Raw genomic sequence first — 22,403 nt, 5'->3', positions numbered from 1 at the left:
GAGTACTTTTCCCCGTCATTCTTAAAGTACCGATACTAATGAAATCGTACCGTTTTTAACGGCAGCGTATCGCGGTACCTTTCAAGTATCGGTACACCGTTCAACACTAGTTCTTAGTATGTCAGCACGTATGTCGCCCCACGGCTCATGTTCAATTCTGCATATTGAAACCTGTATGTCCAGGCTGTAAAACCTTCGGGTCTGTATCACGTGTCCCTGCTAAAGCAGGTTGCCCCGCAAAAGAAAAGGTTCGGGAAGCCTCGCACGTTCCGGGCACCCGGGGCACTGGTCAGGTCGCTCGGTGCGTCCGGGTAGTCCCCGCTCACCCGGGATGCCCCGTACGTCCGGGACGCCCTGTACGGCCAGGATGCCCCCTCCGGGATGCCCCGTATGTCCGGGACGCCCTGTATGGATGCCCTGTATGTTCAGGATGCCCCGTACGTCCGGGAAGCCCCGTATGTCCGGGTCGTGAAACCTCCGGTCCGTATAATGTTTCCCTGCTAAGTCAGGTTACCCCGCACATTCGGGAAGCCTCGCACGTTCCAGGCACCCGGGGCACTGGTCGGGTCGCTCGGTGCGTCCGGGTAGTCCCCGCTCACCCGGGATGCCCCGTACGTCCGGGACGCCCTGTACGGCCAGGATGCCCCATCCGGGATGCCCCGTACGTCCGGGTTGCCCCGTACGTCCGGGAAGCCCTGTACGTCCAGGAAGGATGCCCGGGAGGCATCAGTCGCTTAAATCTTCACATGTATTAACCTCTCCTTTCCATCCATAGATTTCCGCTGCATCCCACAAGGTAAGATTATTCACATTCAGTACTTCATACTTCATTCTTTTGGGGGTTCATCGGAAACGGTTCTTCCCTTCCCGATTGATATCCTACTAAAACCTGGGCCTAATCGCCAAAACAACATTCATTCATTTGTGATGAACTGTCATTATGTTTCATTGATATAATGTGACCGATAATAAATATGTATTCCATACATCATGTCTCTCCTGATTGAAATGAAGCTTAGCGCAAGTTCAGACAGGAAGACCTAACACTCCGTATTGCTCGTCATGGCAATACTTGCTCCCTGCATCTAAATGACAGGGAGCGCCTCTCCATTTACAAGCCTAATCATCGCACCTGTTAATCCCTCTATATATGCTCTCCCCTTTCCTATCAGCTGTCTTCCAGGTGTCAACGTGCAACCCTCCTCCACCCCTTCGCCTCCTGCTTTCAACTCAGGGCCAAGCTTATCCTCCTCCCTTCCAACCGGACCTAACCACTTATCACCACCACCAGTGTCTAGACCCAGGGGGGTTCATCGGAAACGGTTCTTCCCTTCCCGATTGATATCCTACTAAAACCTGGGCCTAATCGCCAAAACAACATTCATTCATTTGTGATGAACTGTCATCATTATGTTTCATTGATATAATGTGACCGATAATAAATATGTATTCCATACATCATGTCTCTCCTGATTGAACTAACACGTCAGTGCTGAAAGCATTAAGAAAAGAAGCCTACACAAAGTGCTTTTTACTCCGTGTTTACTTACTATATCGACTAATCTACACCATCAGCTCTCGTGTGGTTCCACATGTTTGCAAGTGGACATGCTTCTCTTGCAGCCAGTGGTATCTCCTCTCCTTGTTTTGCTCAGGGTCATTGGTGTAAAAAAACATGCAAAACACACACGCAGGAATGTGTGCTTTTTGGTGAAAGTAGCTCAGAAAGAAAGTGATTAACCGGGAGGGGCATGGGTGAAAGTACAATCACAGTTGTGTTATGAAGTTGTGTGCAGAAAGGTGTCATATGCCTTATCTCCCCACTATCTGTTTCTAACCTTCTATTTCTCTTTTAACTCTTTCTTTCCTCTCACACACGCATATCTATCCTTCAGCTCCTATTCACCTGTAATATCCAATTGATGCAATCCCAAGTGTGCCTCAGAACTCTATCTTGCAGGCAGGAAAGGTCTCGTCCTGCATGGCGACCGTGCTGTTGGATCCCAGCACAGTTATGCCCAGCTCCTTCTGTTTTTCCAGAGTCTGCTGGTACCACTCCTGCATCGGCACCGACTCGAACGTAGGGATCAATGTCACCTGGAGAGGAAATTACATATTGTACTATTGTATCTTGTTTTGCAGCCAAGATACAACTCAGATTAACGTGCCCATGTTTTTGGTGAATGGTCAACTGAATGTGTATGTAGACTTAACAATGCTCACAGACTGTAATTGACAATTAACACAGCCAGCGGTACGGTTTAAACCCGTTTCAACATTTGAGAATGTTTTAGGAACCAATCAGTATATAGATTAAAAAAGCAATTACACTGCACCTCCACTAGTTTTACTTCATTTCAGTTTCAGTCAACCACATCAACAATTAACACCTCCCTTTTTAAAATAGTACACTCTTAATTCAAACCTGACATTATTTAGTTCATTTGCAGACATTTAAGCATTGTTTACACATGTATTTGTTTGTATTCATAACTTTCTGTGTCTCCTTCCTGGTTCAGCAAAAGGCGTCGCTGAGGACTCATGAATAGAGTGGTGCAGTGACGAGTCCTAAAACCCGGAAGTGAGTTAGCATTTTACCACTACCGGTTCCCTCGTCTCAGAGTCAATGGGATTTCTCCATAGGATTTTGGAAAATAGCTCGAAATAAGGTCTGTGGTTGATACACGTTTAAGAGACGGATCACGTTTTGTTCTACGACATTAAATACATCAGCAGTGATCCCACTGGTGATTTTTGAAGAGTTGACGTGTCTGAAAAACGATGGTTGTTAAGAAGTGGCTGAATAGGACTACAGAAGTTGTCGAGGACGTTGTACGTCATTACACCGAACACGTAAATACTCCCGCTAAGTTTGTTTGCCCCTGTTCTGCTTGAAAGCAAGTAGGCCTACCTGCCTCCTGCAAACTGTTAAAACAAACGCTTCAACTTGTACAATTTTGAATCTGTATGTTTGAATATCGATCTTAAATTGGCGTGACGTTGAAATCGTGCGACCCTGCTGCACTCGGCTGTAGTTCGTTTATAGCATAACATTAGCCTTTTGCTTCTGGCGATTAGATTTAAGGTTAGACAATTATAAAAGTAGGGTAGACATGTGGATATTATCCGGCTGAAAAAAACGTGCATTCATCAAACAGGTTCGTTTTCCACAGACCTTATTTCGAGCTCTTTTCCAAAATCCTATGGAGAAATCCCATTGACTCTGAGACGAGGGAACCGGTAGTGGTAAAATGCTAACTCACTTCCGGGTTTTAGGACTCGTCACTGCTCCACTCTATAGTGGAAGGTGTACTGGGGAATGTGACAGCGAAGAGTGTAAGTACTGTGGAGTTGAAGAAAATGTGGAACATATTGTATAACATTGCACTATTTATGAAACAGAGAGAGAAAAGTTCAGTGATTGGGTTAGAGGCAGGACGGGAGCAGAGCCTTATGGAGATACATGGATCAGAAGGAGGGGGTAAGAGCTACCAGAAATGCACTTTCCAAATATTTGGGTGAAACATGGTTGATTAGAACAATTTCAAATAGTTTAAACATGGTTGTTTACTTCCATAAGTGGTGATTTGGTGACGTGCCAATGCACACTTTTGTACAGTAGATGGCGGTATGCACCTTGTAGTGGACATTTTTTATTATATCATACTTATTATATCTTTCATATGCTTAAACCAAATGCTTCTTATTTCCTGATGTGCTTTCTATTATTATTATTATTATTATTATTATTATTATTATTATTATATTCTCTTATGGATTATTCCCAGGCTCTGCAAGGCCACAGAGCTGCTTTGACTACTGGGAGACTCATACACAGTCACACACGAACTTCCCTGCTCTGAGAACCGTTATGCTATCTCCCGCTCAAGGCCAGGTGTCTAATAACAATATGTGACTGTGTGAATCCAGATTTCTCACGTTCCCACTCATTTCCTATATAATCTCTGCTGTTTCATTGTTCTGCGCACTCTCGCGCAGACTATCTTATACTCTGTCCGACTTGTGACATTATATTATTGTATCGTGTATTTGAAGCTTCAAATAAATAACCAAAAGACAGCTTTTCTCGATTCACCATTTATTTGTTTTGATCACTTGACTTGTACTCTCCAGCCGTGTTTGGGTCCTAGATTTCCATAACAAGTGGCGTTGTCGGCAGGATCTCTGTATGTTCGATTGGGAACACCTCTGGACGCTGGTGGCTGCTAGCTCCGGGATCTTTGGGATCCTCCTCTACCCCGACAAAAACCGTACGGGACGAGGGGACCAGCGCGAGGGGTGGAACCGATTGACTTCACGAGATCCAACGAACTCAAAGGGCTTTCAATACTGGGTGAGATGTACAAAGTCTAAATTGTTTAAAGTTAAACGTAATTAAACTCCATGACATTTATGAGAGGGACTGCTCGAAAGCAGAGATATTTGTAATATCTGGCATCGACGGATGAAAAATAGTGTTTTTGTAACACGGAGTGTTTTGGTAACACTTTAAAGACTTTGTTATGGAAGCAAAGCAGGGGAGGGGGTGTGTACAGCCTCCTGAGGGTCCGATTGTGGATGTCATGCGAGCAAAATATGGTGAAGAAAGTCTGTCTAAATTAAATATATGGATGGAAATGTTCGGATTTCCTAAGGGAGGTTCTTTGAGTAAATTAAAAATCAAAAACCTGGGAGATAAATTACAAGAGTATGGAGATGGAATGAAAAAGAAGAGTACAATTAAAGTAAAAGACTTGGAAAAACTGGACACTCATAGAAAGTGTTTAAAATACTGGGAGGATGAAGCAGAGTGCCGTGAAAGAAGGCAATTGGCCGCGGAAATAAAAAAGATACAGGCTGAGGATAAGACTGAAGAGGAAGATAAAAAGTGTTTTGTGTTACCTCCACAATATAAACCACATGCTTCCCTTTATCCTCTGTTTTCAGGCGTGCGGGACCCTCTCCCTCACCTAAGTTCCCCATTCCCCCCTTCCTCCCCCCGTCTGCTACCTGCTGAGGAGGCTCCTGGAGGGGCTGCTGCTGCTGGACCAGAGGTCAACATACCAGCCGCCGCTAGAGCAGCTGCACAGCAGGACATACAGAGAGGGGAAAGAGACGAAGAGAGACAGAGAAAAGAAGAAAAGAAGATGAAGAAGAAGAAGCAGGACTGAAAAAGATCCATGACAAGAGAGAGAAAAAGAAAAGAGACGTGAAGAAAGCTGAACTCTACAGAAAAGAACACCTCCAAAAAGGAATAACTACATGCTCCCCTTTCCCCGGCCAGCTGACCATGGTCCAGGCTATTACAACCACCTGGACCCAAAGTGATGGCCAGGGCAGAGGAGGGGGTTTCCGAGGCCGGGGAGGAAAAGGCAGAGAACGGGGAAGAGACCGCAATAACTACAATCACTGTTTTAACTGCGGACAGACGGGTCATCGGATCGCTGAATGCCCACACGAGAAGCAGAAAAATAACTTTTGATCGGATAAATCGGACCACAACAAAGACAATTCTTCAAACTGACAGTCGAGGGAGGGAGTGGAGGAGGAAGGAATTCGGTCGGGGGAGACGGAACCCATGCCAGCAGCATCTAACCAGGGAAGTGACACACACACACACACACACACACACACACACACACACACGCATCATACATGCTATTGAGAAATTAGAAGAATTAGAGAACATGTCTGTGGTTAAAGAGGGTACATATTTGAAATATGACAGTGAATGTTTGCATTAAGAAATGTCCCACACATTTTTGGTTGATTCTGGGGCTACACATTCTGTGGTAAAAAAAGGGTAGAGTTGCCTGAATGCAAATGTAGTGATAGGTTTATTCATGTGCTGGGTAACTGTAGAGGAGAAGTTTCTGTACCACTTCAGAGTGGAGATAACGGTGTTGACAGTAATCCATTTCCCACATCAGTAAAAAACAGTTATTTTATCATCTGCCTGCCCAATACATTTACTGAGCAGAGATCTGATTCTCCGGTTCGGCTTGGACCTCATTTTTCCACAAATGAGGGTCTTAAAGTCCGACAGCCATCTCCTACGATGGTTCAAAAAAGTGTCATTTGATGATAAAGAACTGGTGAATGTGTATCAATGGGCTGCTGACATATCCTGATTCTCAGGAGTTGTTGCGTTTGACTGGTCAACGTGTTTTTCCACCTGCTGTGTGGAGGCTTCTCATTTTGCATTGTACTGCTAACATGGTTGAAGGATCCGTGTAAATGCTATGATGAGAGTTTTACTGTTAGAATGTGTGAATGATGAGCTCATATTTAAAAATGTATTGGAATTCGCTGGGTAGCGCTATCTCTGTTAGACTCACACACACACACAAGACACAACCAGCTGTGTCAAATCCCAGGGGCGGTCCACACATTTCACTAGCCAGGGGGCCCACTGATAGATGGAGGGATTTGGGTCCAATCGTTAAAGATTGGGAGTCAGTCACTGATTGGGCACCTACACACACAGAATATGTCATGTACTCTATGTCACGTGACGCGTATCAAATGAAAATGTGCACGAACGTAGCCGTTCTGCGCACATTGCTGTTGGTTGAGGATAAGGTAATTCTCATATCTCTGAGCTTCCTGCCGCGCTTTCAGATGTGCCATACTCACTCTGGGCAGTTCACAGATATGACGTAGGTTTAATGTTCACGTTCCGTACCGTACCCATTTAAACGTGAAGCTGTTGATGGCATTCGGCCAGTGTTTACCTCTCTGCTTAAACAAGGGGTCATTATTCCGTGTAACGATTCCAGTGTTTCCTGTCAAAAAGATCAGAGACAAACCTCCTGACGAGTGGAGATTTGTCCAGGATTTACGATGTAAATGCAGCTGTGCATGCACGCTCGTCCGGAATTCTTATCTGATTACTCCAAAAGTTCCAGCCTCTGCAACATATTTACTGCCATAGATGTCTCAAATGCATTTTTTTTCCAGTGTTCCGGTACACAAAGACAGTCAATTCTTGTTCACATTTGAATATAATGGTAAACCTTACACATTCACACGTTTGTGTTAAGGCTAAATGGTAAAAAAGTCCAATATGTACAAAGAACAGTTACATTTTTGGGTCATGTCATTTCAGGAGAGGGGAAAGCGCTTTCAGATCAGCGTATTGCATCATTGGCTGCTCTGCCAAAACCTGTCACTAAGCGACAGATGATGTCATTCTTGCGTATGTGTTCATAACACACGGCTGTTGTTATGCTTGCTGTGATGTTACATTAGTCCGTTCTCTGCTTGTAATTATGCCGTTACAAGCTTCAAAGTTGTATTTTATCATCTGAATTTGCCGAAACAAGTTTAATATTCTGAAAGCCAATACTTTGAAGATGTATAAGTGAGGTGTCTTGAGTAGTCAAAATTACCTACAAATCATTGTACACACGTGTACATATTATTCTATTTTTATGCAGCTCTGTGTGATTTTGTAGCTACAATTCAGACTAATATACTACCAGAAAGGAATAAGTACTCAGATCTTGTAGTGAAATTAGAAGTACTCAGATATTGTACTTGAGTAAAGGAATAAGTACTCAGATCTTGTACTTGAGTAAAAGTAGAAATACCAGAGTGTTACATTAACAGTCCTGCATTCAAAAGGTTCCTCAAGTAAAAGTAGAAAAGTATTATCAGAATATAGTGAAAGTAAAGACAGTAAAAGTAGTCGTTGTGCAGATTGGTCCATTTCAGAATAATATATATATATGTTTTATAATGATTGATCATGAAAGTGTTCTCAAAGCTGGTGAAGGTGCAGCTAGTCTGAAGTACTTTGTAGACTGCAGGGTAGCTTGTGGATTTACTCCAGGTGGAACTAAAGTCTGATTTAACACTTGATTATATTTCACCTCATTCATCCACATCTGTGAAGTAACTAAAGGTATTACATACATGTAGTGAAGGAAAAGTACACCATGTACCTATGACTTATGTTCACTTCCAACCTAAAAGGACCTCAAAAATAGTAATCAATAATGTATTGAAAAGTTATTTGCTGATTGGTTTTTATATCGGCTCAGCCAGGTTATATGGGAGGCCCAGTCTACGTACACTCTAACAAAAAATGCCTTGGCTAAACAAAGAAAATCAAGGCAATAGGTTGCATCGATGGTTATTGAGTTAAGACAACTTCTATTGAAATGTTGTTAAAGCAACAAAGTTATTTGGGTTAGGGGAGAAGGCTTTTCCTCTACAATCAGAGGTGTTTTCAATTACCACTTACTTAATAATTGGTAGCATAAACACACGTTTTTAAGTTGATTACTCCGAAGTTCCAACTTGTTTTACCGTATGATTTAAATGTAATCTTAAAGTGTATGTACTTAATTACCACATGTTGAACATGAACACATGTTTTTAAGTTGACAACCATTTATAAATTAAGTTGCTCCAAATAATATTGTATTCCATAGGGTTTTTCTCTTAGCTTTCTCATGTTTTTGCCTTTAAAGAAAGAAATTAATTGATTCCACAACAAAAATATTAGGCAATTAATTTTTTTATTTTTGAACTGCAGGTGTTTATTTCAACACATGATGTTTCAAAAGGAGAGACTTCATTTAGTTTGAACATTGCCTGAAGACGGTTGACGTACTTTCCTTTGTGTGCACACCTAGACCGGACTTAAAAGACAGACAGGTTTTTATTGTTTGGACTTAAAAGACGTTTCTCTGACCAACGCTGACCTCATTTTGTATGTTGATGGGTCTGCCTCTCGCGACCAAGGGGGCACTAATCGGGTGGGTTTTTCTGTTGTTTCAGATTCTGCTGTACTCCGTTCTGGACCGCTTCCATGTCACCTCTCAGCACAGGCAGCAGAGCTCATCGCACTAACTGAAGCCTGCACGTTTGCAGAAGGCAAAACCGTGACTATTTACACTGACTCACGTTATGCTTTCGGGGTAGTACACGATTTTGGGGCTATTTGGAAGTGTAGACCATTTCTGAAATCTGATGGCAAACCAGTACTTAACCATGTACTGGTTGCAGGCTTACTAGACGCCATTCTGCTCCCATCTGAGGTTGCAGTCTGTAAATGTGCCGCACACGCAAGCAGTACAGACCCAGTTTCCCTAGGAAATGCGTCTGCTGACTCAGCCGCAAAGGCAGCTGCCCTGATTCCTCTCGCACCTCACGCACACTCATTTGTTAAAATCCCTGTCTCCTCCTTCACTGACAAAATGTCATCACTGACTTCCATGCAGCAGCTAGCTACGCCAGTTGAGAAGGCTCAATGGAAGGCTGCTGGGGCTGTTTTTGACCCAAAATCCAGCACCAGGGTTGGCCCAAATTCCAATCCATGTCTTCCCAGACATTTCTTCCCTCATTTCGCTAAGTTGACACATGGGTGGGATCATGTGTTAAAAGGGGGGATGTTAGAGTCTATCAATCAGGAGTGGTTCACAAGGGGGTTCACAGTAACAGCTCAAAAGCACTGTGAAGCATGACTAATCTGCATTATGCAAAATTCTGGTAGACCAGTTCTACAAACTAGCAAAATGCTGTGCAGACACAGGTCTGTCATGGACACAAGCTCTGCCCATTGTGCTGATGTACATGAGGATGCGGAAAAGAACACGGAGTCAACTCAGCCCATTTGAAATCCTTTTTGGGGCTCCTCCACAGATTGGACTCAAGGCTCCAGGATGTCCTCTTCCCTCCACAACTTTGTGTGAGGATGCTATGTTGTCATATTGTGTTAACCTATCATCCACTTTAGCGACTGCCACTGGTCCACTTCACCATCTCCAACCCGGCGACTTCGTGCTGATCAAGGATTTCCGGAGAAAGAGCTGGAAATCCAATCGTTGGCAAGGTCCCTGGTGTTTCCGCCCGGTCCAGGTGCTTCTCGTCACCCAGACAGCGGTCAAGCTCGCCGAGAGAGCTACATGGGTCCACGCCAGCCACTGCAAGGTCGTAGTCACAGGAAAGGAGAAACGGTAGAAGGAGACGACAACAAGTGACGTGTCCAAGTCACCAACAGAGATGACGACAAGTGACATGTCCGAGTCACCAACAGATGACAACAAGTGACATGTCCGAGTCACCAACAGATGACAACAAGTGACATGTCCAAGTCACCAACAGAAACAGATGACAACAAGTGACGTGTCCGAGTCACCAACAGATGACAACAAGTGACATGTCCGAGTCACCAACAGATGACAACAAGTGACATGTCCAAGTCACCAACAGAAACAGATGACAACAAGTGACGTGTCCGAGTCACTAACAGATGACAACAAGTGACATGTCCAAGTCACCAATAGAAAGAGATGACAACAAGTGACGTGTCCGAGTCACCAACAGATGACAACAAGTGACGTGTCCGAGTCACCAACAGATGACAACAAGTGACGTGTCCGAGTCACCAACAGATGACAACAAGTGACGTGTCCTAGTCACCAACAGAGATGACAGCAAGTGACGTGTCCTAGTCACCACCAGCATCACACTTGCACTACATACACCAAAACACACTACACACAAGGTGTCACGAGCGAGTGCCAGCTGAGTGGTTTCATATGCTCTCTGGTTCCTCGTTTGTGTTATCAGTGTGCGAAGTCTGACGGTCCGTGTCACGAAATCGACCGAGAGAATACACTCACACACACCATGGAACATTTCCCCCTCGTGATGAGGGCTCGCCTGGAGAGACGACAACGCAACCGTGAGCAATGTGAATACTACTGGAGAGCCTGGACAATCATAGAATGGTTCCTCTGCATACTTGCCATGATAGTTGTGTTAGGACTAGTCCTATATTTTATGTATCCATTTCAGCACACAGCATGTCAGCCAAAATCGAGGTATCTAAGAGGTACATGGGGAAAGCAGGGCGAACCACATTTATTTTATTTTGTTGTCTGTATGTATGTATCCGGCGCCGACCCGTGTGGCACATTTTACATAGACATCGCGTCCAAAACTCAGACCCCGGAAAAACGTAAGCAACCTTTGACGCCACTATTGACATCCATAGGTACATCTACATTTAATCTATACATAGGCGATAACGACCATAGCAACATTGATGTGGGTCAGACCAGTAATGGGATCACCGGTAACGTCTGGTGGCACACTCTGAGATCATTCTTGCAGGCCGCAGGACAACATGGGTCATGTTATGCATGCACCCTTTTCCCCCAGGACTCATCAATGTCCGTGCCAGTTCGTCCGCGCTCTCTGACCCAGGTTGAACACCTCTGTGCGTTTATGGCTCTGACAAGGCCCATCAAGGGTGAAGACAGCGTAACCGAGTGGCGTTATGCTAGGCAGTAATCGGTCTAACTCCTCTTTGCGTGCATCCACGCTTGACACCACATACGCAAAGTACCAACCCGTCAGCCATGTGCACCCAGTCATTTGAGAGGGATGAAACACAGCCTATGCATCCAGAGAGTTTACCACAAAACGTCTCTTACACCACCTTATTTTTTCCTAGGCACTACTACTGGTTGTACTCGTATCCTACGGAACACGTGCAGTTACGGTGCTTACAAAATCTCGTATTGTCACATATCCGGTGCCCCTGAAAGAATCCTTTCTAACGTAGCATTCCCTGATGTTAAACATATTTCCCTCCAACTGGCGTGGCCCAGTGATGCTGGGTTTAGCGCGCCACAAGATTACTTTTGGTTGTGCGGCGACAAGCTCTATCAAGTTCTGGCTCCCCTCTGGATAGGTACATGCACTCTGGTGGATTTGAATCCAGCAGTCACTGTACTCACGTCCAGGGCCGTATCCAGGATTTCCTAAATACCGAGGTCCAAACATGCTAGGGGGGTTCGGGGGTATACTCCCCCGAGATTTTTGGGATTTTCATGATCTAGTTAGGTGCTTTTTAAGTCCTGTGGGGGGTCACAAATTGGATACTATATTGATTTCAAACCATGTCAGTGGGCTGCAGCATCAATTCTTTTTTAAAGTGTAATGCATAACAATCAGTTGAGTGTTACTATTAATGATCTGGACATGCAGAAGAGGCTAAAATGATCACACAACATTGTCAACATTCATTTTCCATGTCTCTCTCCTTTCCATAACCTGCAGCCTCTCTTCCATCTTCTTTAGTCTCTCTGTCTTCTTCCTGTTCATTACTCTCTCTGTCCTCTACTCTTTCTCTTTGTTCAATCTCTCCCTCGTTGCTCACTTCTTGCTCCTCCTCACTTGTTGCTCCTGCCAGTGAATTAAAATCAATTCAGCAATTTAGTTCATTTCACTTGTTTGTTTGCATTATTTTTTTTAACTTTAAATCAGTTTTGTTTGATTCTCAAAAGAGAACAAAGATATAAGCAAATTGTGTTTTATACAATTGTATGTTATTATGACATCATAACAAAGATGTTGTTTTAAAAGTATGCCTATTGTCTATATTCTAAATGAAGACTACGTTATAGATAGATAGATAGATGGGGTTATTAAGCCTTCGTTTGTGTGACTATACCTGCAGTTCCTCCCTGACTTCCATCACTTTCTCTCTCTCTCTTTCTCTCTGCCTGTCCTGTCTCTTCCTTACCAAAGCTGAGCTTCGACTGACGTAGTCTTTTCATTATATCTGAGTCAGTGTGAAAAGAAAACAATACAATGTTATATATTCAATGTTTTACTCAAATTGAAATGAAAGAAAAGCATTACAACGTTTGTTAAAAGGTAATCCTTCTGACATTGGATGAATGTAATTAAATGTAGCTCTCTAGCTAGTTTATTCACGCAATTTAAACTAAAGTATAGCCTATAGCTGCAATATAAGTTAGTGTGCATGTTGTCGGAGGTCCACTGACTAACGTAGAGCGTTCACACAGGATCTGCTGGTCATGTGATGTCCTGATGAACAGAAACACAAGCAGCCCGCTGGACTCAGATCTCTAGATACCTCATCACTCCTCCTCTGCTCCGGTTCAAGTCCGGGCTGCGGTGCGGTGGTTTGTTGATAAATGTCGTCTTCTTCTGTTTGCTTTAATTGAGGCTATGTAGTTATGCAGCGCCCCCATCGGCAGTAAATGGAAGTACTACAAATAATCCCTTTTACTGCAATTATATCACATGTTTTGTATACACAGCTCGGAAAAAATTACCGAGGTCCGGACCTCGGTGACCTCAATGGTGGATACGGCCATGCTCACGTCCTTAATGCACACGACACATCATTACCCAGAGTTCCAACACCCCGACCACCACAAGGTAAAAAGAGATATGACGTCCGCTGGAGCTAAATTCATGGGTGGCCTGTTCCCATGGTGGGGTACAGTAAACAATGCCCATAAAATAGATACCTTACACGTCCGGCTAGAGAACCTCACTTACGAGACGACGCAAGGCTTCCAGGCATTGCCCCCATTCATAATAGCCTCTAGGAACATGCTCATGCAGCACCAATTTGTATTTGAAGCTTCAAATAAATAACCAAAAGACAGCTTTTCTCGATTCACCATTTATTTGTTTTGATCACTTGACTTGTACTCTCCAGCCGTGTTTGGGTCCTAGATTTCCATAACAACCTCTAAATTGTTTGCAACCCACCAATAATCCAGACAAGAAGAAAGAGATTGTGGCAGGTTGTTTTGTTCAGTTAACACCTGTTTAGTTGTTATATTTACTTTTATTAACAAGATTAAAGATTCTTGGTTAATGATGTTTTTTTCTTATTTTTCTGGGTAGATAAAAAACCCAGTTTCTATAATCAAAAATGTTTGTACATCTTTATGCAAAGTGTGCCCGACATTTTGAAAAGAATAGTCTGAGCTCTAGTGAAGTGTGAAGTTGCACAACACTCAACATTTGTATGCTTTTCAAAGGCTCATGGGAGCTGTAGTTATTAGAAGATAATATATACCACCACAAATAATCATACCACCACAGCCAACAACAGCCAACAACATCAAGTAATGAACTATGTTGCGATGTGCATGTCTCTAAGTGTGTGTTTTTTCTACCTGCATGGTGTCAGGCCAGGATATCTTGGCATCCAGTAGAGCGTCCAGGGTCTGCCTCATTATCTCTTCTTTCTCTGGACTGTCGCCGCTGATGATGTAACAGGCGGAGCGAACGCATCTGAAGAAGTCCACACTGATTGTTGGAGAGGAGGCTCCAGAGGGAATGTAGGCCAGGTCCACGTACACACTGACTTCACCAACAGAGGTAGACTTAGACCCTGTGGCAGGAGAGAGAGAGAGACATTTCAACAGAAATAAGTGCACATTTGTTTCAAGTACAAAAGAGGGGAAATTAAAAAGTATGAGGGAGATCTACTGTATTTATTTAAAATGTACTTCTCATACCTGAATTGGGCGATGATTTAGCTGGTGCTGAGCGGGTGCTGGAGGAAGGGGTGCGAATAGATGAGACATTTCCCTTTGGGACTCCACTTTGGCTCCCTGTCTTCCTTTTTCCTGAACTTGATTTTTGAGGGGCTTCAGCAACCTGGAAAAATTATTATCAAGAATCAATTATATTAAAGGGTCATCTCTGTGCTCAAAACCTTTGTGAATTTTCTGAATCTCCTTATAGTTGAAGTTAATATTTAGACCATGAAAAGTACCTGGTTTTTTTCAAGATTATTTGTTAACCTTTATTTGATAACATTTAGCAACCGCTCCTATCCACCAGATGAGCTACCAGTGCATCATTTTGACGTATAAACTACCTGTTTGTTGCCAGTTTAATAAGTGAATGGTGACTTTACAATCTTACATTAAAGTTCTATAAAATATTTGCATTTATTTTCCTATTTATTAAAAAAAAGAAAAAACGTTGCACTATTTTTCTAATCTGTTAATTTTTTCTATAAAAAAGTTAGGTAAAACTGTGAAGAGTTTATTGCATACAGTGATTAACATTGCAGTAGTTCTAAATATTCAACTTTTAAACCATGACTAATCACTTAAAGTTATACATCATAACCAAATTAGTTGAATAACAGACATCCCTTTCTTTTATGCGAATAAGACAAACTCACCGCTGCAGCTTTTTTCCCTCGCATGCCATTGGCTTTTGCTTTCTTCCCGTAAGTGTCAGCGTCGGACTGAGGAACGGGCATGGAGGCGTCAGGATGAGGGGGCCGGGGGGGACCGTCTCTGCAAGGAGCCGGGGAAGGGTCATGGGGCAGAGCCTGGTTGGAGCGTAGATCGTGGGGAGAGTTAGATGGCTCACTGCACGACTCGTCCTCATCTGAGTCCAGCCCTCCGTCTGCTGTGGTGGAGGGGCAGTCCTCTGTGCAGACGGGGGCGTTTGACTCGCTGGGTGATGTGTCCTGGTTTCTGTTGCCGTGATTATGAAGAGCAAAGGCTCCTCTGGACGGCTCGCTCGCACCTGAGCTGGAGTCGGGCTGTTTGACATGCTTGAACTCGCAGGGGGAAACCAGACACAGATCCACATCGTGAGCGGAGGCCTCAAAGTTAAGTGTGTGAGGAGCGGCAGGTCGCCCGTCTCTGAACCCTGCCCTGACGATCGGGGAGTCTTCTTCATCGGTAAAGACATTCCAGTACAATGGCCTCCATTGGAGTTGGAGATATGAACACTGTCATCCCCCTCTCGCTGGCTCACAGTGGTTGACCCCTGCTCATAGGACATGGACAGTGATTCATCTACTTCTGTGGACTGAGGTGAGCCCACCTCTGCTGGCATGGAGTGTGTAGTAGTGGTCGTGGTGGTGGTAGCCATGGAGGGAGAGGGGTCTGAGGATCCCTCTTTAAATGTACCCAGGGAAAGAAAACTTAATTGCCTCTCTCTGGGGTTTGTGTTACTCTCTGGATTGCTTTTGGGCTCACTTTGCTTCGATGACCCATTTGTCTGGTTGGCATCAGCAGACTCTAAGTTCCCCATCTGGGCCTGTAACCTGCTGAGAGTGCTGCTATTGCACCACACATCATCTGGGGACAGACAGTAAGGAGTGTGGCCTGCACTGTTGGCCCGTGAGCCCGGGGAGGCCTGATCGTCAGGGCTGAGAGCGGCCTGGTTGTCTGGAGACGATCTCGAGGGAGGGCTGTTTCTCAAAGCCCCGTCCAGGAGCGTGTATTCGGTCGGAGTTAAGTCCAGTTCGTCAGTGGGGTCCTTCTTTGGCACCTGGCACCTTGTTCAGGGGAGAAGGAAATCCTACAACCTTTGCTGGCTTGGCTGCATTTTCAGGCTGCTCTACGTCAGCCTTTTCTCCAGTCCAAGCTTTATCTTCTGCTCCATTACCACCACTTTTTCCTCCCATTATCCCTGCAGCCCCTTCCCCTAGGGTATCCTCGTTCTCATTACCTATATCCTTGCTCTTCACTTTAAGGCTCTTGTCATTTCCTGACTGTCATTATCTGCTGGTTCCATCTGTGCCTCTCTTCTTTCAGTTTCCTCCCCAAGCTTGAGAAAATCTGCCGTCATATCCTCAGGGGTAGACATTTTAGAGCCACACAGGTTCCCTTCAGACTCCCTCTCTACTTTTTGAATCTTCTGCTCTGTATCACAACCTCCTGGATCTGAGATTTCTAACATGTTCTCAGTGTCAGGCTTTGACAGTTCAGGGTTCACCTTCTTCTCGTCTGCATTTGCCTCCTTTCCTGATGGTTTTCTTGTTTTCTTCACCCCTGTCTTAGAGTCATTTTTTGCTTCCTTTTTGAGCTTAGTTTTATTTTCAGTCCTTGGTTTGGAAGAGAGAACATCTTTCTTTACCTTATCATTCCTCATTACACCGTTGTCCTCTTTTTTCCCAAACTTCTCCTCCTTGCTCGAAGGCTTCTCCTCCTTTTTTCCATCCTTCCCTCCTTTCTTCGAGGTGTTCTTCTCTGACGTTGCTCCTTTTTGCTTTACACCTGTCTCTTTGATTCTGGTTTTATCGGCATCTCTTGTGGCAAATCCATTTAAAACCTTTCCTTTATCCCTAACAAGTACCTCCTTGGCCTCCTCTTTAACTCCCCTTTCTTTTCCCTGTTTGAGTGTTGAATCCTTCCCTTGTGACCTGCCACTGTCCTGCCTCTCTGTGCTCTTCGCCTTCCTGTCCTCCACAAGCCTCTCCATGTCCCCTGTGGTAACTTTGGGTTTCTGGAGGAAGGCCAGGCCCTTGAGTTTATCCAGCCCCTGCAGTAGTTGTGCCTGTTGGGTCACACCTGGGAATAACACCCTGACAACCTTCTCCTGGGGACACGCCGGGTGTCACACAAGCAGGGTGGAAACTGAGGCAAGGGCGGTGAGGGGGAGGATTGGGGATTTGGATGCTGATGACTCCCCATCAGGCCAGCTTTGCATACATGTCTGGTAATCCTGACTGTTTTTGCCAGGGTTGAGGATGTATAAATCCAACTGCCCCACTCCCATCTTCTGGAATAAGGTTAACGGCTCAATGGGGTTCCCCTGGGGGCGAAACAATGGCTGTGGCCTGATGTCTAACTTCTTTAACAGCTGAAAGGTTAAGGCCGCCTGGTGGGTGCTCTTCAGTACATTGTCCTCACCTGTCATGAGAAGAATGATAACTTAACTCGATGACTATCACTCACATTAGAAGTTACTCTGGTATGTTTTAATCATCACTTACAAGGCTGTTCCTCCGTCTGCAGCCTGCTGGGGGCGTTAAAGAACACGACTCCAAGCTCTGGGGAGATGAGCCTCTTAGAAGAGTCATCTGTTCAGATAAAAGAAGATTAAGACACAAAATTGTACATTTTGAGATTTAAAAAAAGGGTAAAGATGACTTCAGAGAAATCTTTAAATGTTATCATTTTTTGTGAGATCAGCGTCAGTGGATCAGTCAGTAGGGGCTTGGACTGTGAGCCATAGGGTCGCCGGTTCAAGTCCCCGAACAGACCTAAATATGGAGTGTGGACTCACTGCTACTTGGAGAGGTCCCAGTTCACCTCCTGGGCCCTGCATTGGTGCCCTTGAGCAAGGCACCAGACACCCCCCACCCCCCATTGCTCCCCGGGTGCTGTACAATAGCTGCACTGCTGTGGATTAAATGCAGAGGCCACATTTTGAAATGTTTTGGCTCTATGAAACCTGATGTACTTATATGATTCTGTTTTCTTCAAGTTTGTATCTTCTTGGTCGAATGCACTTATTGTAAGTCGCTTTGGATAAAAGCGTCAGCTAAATGTAATGTAATGTAAAAAGTGTTTCATCCCTCCGATCTGTTCCTGTTTAGAAGTTTCCCTTTTTTCACCTGACATGGTTTTTTCTCATCTAAACTAGCTGTATGCTCCCATACTACCACATATTTAGTATGCCAGAAAAAAAATTCACTTGCAGAAAAATACATATTTTTTAAATATATTTTCCATTACAACTGCAACTTGGTTATTACAACCTCTCAAATCAGTCATTACAACTTGACGAATCTGCTCTGTGGCAGTATAAATCGACGAATCTGCGGTCTTGACTTTTGCTACACTTCTTGCGATAAATGTGTCGCAAAAGTAATTTTCACCTGTAGATGTGGGGGGAGGGACGGGGGTTGGAGCGAAGGGGCGGGGCTATCAGAAGGACGAGGTTCGGGTGACTGGAGACTGCGGGGCTAGGTTCGTGTCGCTACCAGTCCGCTGACATGGCGCGTCAATCAACGGTACATTTTGCCCATTACTTGCCCAGTATTACTTTGAATATTATTATTGTGATTGAGGATTAAATCCGCTTTGAAGACCACTGTTTTATATCGTGCAGTTTAGCGGAAAAATAACGTCAGTTAGCCAGCTAACGCTAGCTTTGTTGAGTTTATGCTAGCTAAACAAGTAACGACGCTGAAGTTGGCTTCTGATTCAGAGCATCCGATTCGGCAGTTAAGGGGAAAGTTAAGGGACATTTAATTTACAGTGCTGAGCGAACAATCCTCCGTGTTTGAACCTCTTAAATCGCTGCATAGCCGATTCATTTGGACTGGATTATCCTAGAGAGGCTAAAGATTCTTTATAACACAGTTTCAGATTTGTGAAACCTTTATTCTATTTGTGAAAATACAAACAAGGGAGATTTCAGTGCTTTTTTCGCATCCTGACCACATTAGACCAGTTGAAAACATTTCAACAGGAAATTAAATATAGTCTATAACTTATAGAAGCAAACAAGAGACATAAGTATTTGAATTTGATCATACACCGAATTTATAGCATTGAAAATAATTACTTTGAAAATCATGTATCTGAATGTTTTTTGCTCCGAATTTACCTATGTGAAATAAAAATGTTGAAATTCAGATCCCAAAAATTCAAGTGAAAAAAATTCGAAGTCAAATATTTCGGTGTTTAAAATTCGATGTAAAAAAATTCGGTGTATAAAATTCGACGTTAAAAATTGCGATGCAGCATCATCCGGGCTACTCAGACAGGATAAGCAATCGAGCCCGAATGCAATCAACCCGACTTCTGGGGGACAGTGCTGTGAAGCTCAATGCTGCAAACTGTAGGCGATGGATGCATATGGGAGCAATTCTCGTAGACCCTATGTTAAAATGTCCAACTTAACATCAGAAAATGAACATGTTTATAGCCTGGATCCACAAAAACATATTCTGTATATAGTTAGATTCCCCCTTCATGACAACAGGGCTGCTTCTCCTGGCTCCTCTGTCTCACTGCTAGCTCCGTTAGCTCCATTGGCTCCGTGATGCTACAGCGGCTCAGCTCATGAGGAGAACACTACTTGAACTCGGCCGTGTTTGTTGTGTTGGCTCCTGGTGGACTATTCGTCATGCAAATATAGGATTTATCTGCGGTTAAAATAGACCGACCGTGAATGCAGTTTCTTGGGTAAGTCAACCCTGCATAAAGTACATAAAGTACTTATGTTACTGGTGTTTTTATTAAGCTAACGTTAATGAATGTTTAGAGTTGGGTTAGCATTTGAGCAATCGTAGCTCCATCTGTGCTAACGATGCTATGCGTAGCATCCCTGAGTGTATACCATTAAGTGGGATGCTACTGTATACCAAAAGGCTTCTGTGCGAGGTTGCTAAAATAAGGTCATCCTTGTACGTTAGATAGTTAGGTTACTGTATGCATTGTTAAGGTTCGTTTAAATTCGCTATGCTCTACTATAGCATACAATAGACTAGCTAACGTCAACGTATTGTTGAAGAGAGGCTTAGTGTATATTAAATCAACCTCACAATGAAATGTGTGTATCTTTAAAATATGAGCGTCACATTTCAAGATGGTCCAGAAATAACGCTCCCTTAGATATTGTAATATGGTTTGTTGAACTGGAGTTATTTATTGCAGCTAACCGCCTATCCGACGAACGACACAAACATTGTTGTTTTTAATATTATTATTACCAATGCCTCTTTTAATTGTATTATCCTCACACTTGAGAAACAGCCTCATCGTGGCTGTAGAACAGAACATGTAACTTAATGCCTGCATTTAAGGATGATGAATAGCGTAGTCAATGCTTTAGTGACAAGGAAATGATTTGTTTAAGTATTAGATATGACGTTATCTGTGACTTCAGTGAAAATTAAGCTTATCCATTGCATTTGTTCAATAGGTGTGTGTCTTACCCTTACGTGTGTGATACATATGAATATGGCATATGAAAACAAATTAATTTGACTGACTCATGAAAAACTCATCCAAAGTAACAGTAAAATAAAAAGGACATACACAATAATACTCAATCAAACTGATACAGTATAAGGACTGTGATATCCAGCAATTTCTTAAGTATAACAATAAGATTATGACCTGTTTTTAAAAGAAGATAAAAAGTAGTTTGTATGTAAAGAAGTCTGTAACCCACGCATGTAACTTTACATCTGTTTGTTCAAAGTGTCCTTAAGGTGATCCAGATAGGCTGGACCAGAGGAGGAGAGACAGATCTGGACTCCTAGCAGCAGAGAACTTCACCACCGATTCCAAGGTACACCTTTTTCATACTTTACAAAGAATGCATAAAGTAATGACTCTAATACACTGATAGACACATGACTAAATACTAGACCACCTGCACATCAGTGATGTTGAGTGTACTTTCTTAGAAAACGGTACATTTACATTTTACCAAGCAACATCACTTTTTTGTTCAACTTTCACATTTCAATGTATTTAAGGAAAAATTATTGAACATAGTGAGAACTATGACCCTTTGTCTCTGCATACTGACTGTAAAACAACATGTTAAAAGTGATTCTTTCAGTGAGACAACCAAACAGAGCAAGCTTCTACAGTTGCACTAAGTTTTGATAACAGTTAAATATTAGTTTAATAATACATTTATTTCAATGTTGATGAATTTAGAACGGTTTATTCATAATCTGATTATTTTTGTAATACACTGTTGGATTTAAAAAAACACATTAAAATAAAAAAATCATTATATTTATAGCCCCTGAACAAACAAACACACCTCTTTCTTAAATAACACACTTGCTCTGCAATAATATGTGTTTTGATATTTCTGTTAGGAAAGGACACGCCTGAGAGACAGGACTGCTTCACCATGTTCTCTTTCTCTGAGGGTCCAGAAGAACATCCAAGAGGGAAAGGAGAAGCTGATATGATGAGATTTAAGAGCAGTACAGGACATTCACTAAGAGACACTTAGGCCCTTTCTCATTTCACTAATTGCCCTCCTCGAGACTTAGTCCCGCCCACAGGAGATGCAAGCGGAGGAGCACCGAGGAGAGAGGAGGAGAACCGAAGAGAGAGGAGGGGAAGCAGCAGGCGGTTAGAGAAATGAGAACTTCTCTCCTCTGAGCGGTCATTTTAAAGAGACGTCCATTAATGATGAACGGAGGCAGCAGCCGCTGTCTGATGGACAGATGTGTTCATGACCACTTCTATATTTACTTTGATTCATTCACAGTGCGGTGTCATGAGACAATAACAGGCTACAGATGCGGACATATACACACACATAGCCTATGTATATATTTATATAAATATATACAATTTCAGAATCAAACGGAGCACTCTCATAATAACGTAACACTATCAGAGACTGGATATACCCAAATAAATGGTGCCAATCTTCAGTCAGATGTGAATGTGTAACTTAACATTTTCAGTAAGAATAACGGACAAAAGGAGTGCAAATACAATTTATTGAAATGTGAACTAAAAGTTATCAAGCATGAACCATCACAATTTTTTTTAAATAAAAATGAAATAATATACATAAGTTACACTAAATGTTAATCTGTTAATTGATTAAGTAAACACATTTTGTCAAATAAAGTGACAGGCTAGGCCTGTGCAGGTGGTAACAGCTATGCCCAGCATGGGCTAAGTTCTGTCGGTGCAGCTGGTGCAGGTCCTCCTCCCTCAGGCCGGGGGCCTGTACTACGAAGCTGGTTCAACCTTACCTGGATATGTTTGAGTTAGCCGGTTGGCTTAATCCAAAACATACGCGCTCTCGCTAAACGGTACTACGACTCTGGTCATCAAGTGAATCGCTCAAGCCAGCCGTGTCCT

At 43.2% G+C, this 22,403-nt stretch overlaps 1 protein-coding gene and 1 long non-coding RNA gene across 2 annotated transcripts; one reads left to right on the top strand and one right to left on the bottom strand.

Moving 5' to 3' along the window:
• Positions 1–1,486: 1,486 nt before the first annotated feature.
• Positions 1,487–18,167, bottom strand: map1sa (microtubule-associated protein 1Sa). The gene is given in 9 exon segments (XM_034081695.2): positions 1,487–2,097; positions 13,962–14,179; positions 14,307–14,448; positions 14,984–15,451; positions 15,454–16,096; positions 16,289–17,111; positions 17,253–17,453; positions 17,537–17,623; positions 18,161–18,167. Coding segments are annotated over 9 exon segments (2,745 nt in total). The 3' UTR covers positions 1,487–1,941.
• Positions 18,168–19,353: 1,186 nt separating this feature from the next.
• Positions 19,354–21,695, top strand: LOC117446019 (uncharacterized). The gene is made up of 3 exons (XR_004552069.2): positions 19,354–19,739; positions 20,761–20,850; positions 21,395–21,695. It is a non-coding gene; the product is annotated as an uncharacterized lncRNA (long non-coding RNA).
• Positions 21,696–22,403: the final 708 nt, after the last annotated feature.

This window comes from Pseudochaenichthys georgianus, chromosome 4 (assembly GCF_902827115.2).
Source record: "Pseudochaenichthys georgianus chromosome 4, fPseGeo1.2, whole genome shotgun sequence".
Lineage (NCBI taxonomy): Eukaryota > Metazoa > Chordata > Actinopteri > Perciformes > Channichthyidae > Pseudochaenichthys > Pseudochaenichthys georgianus.
The sequence above is the reverse complement of the archived record's forward strand: the minus strand, read 5'-3'. Positions and strand labels throughout refer to the sequence as shown.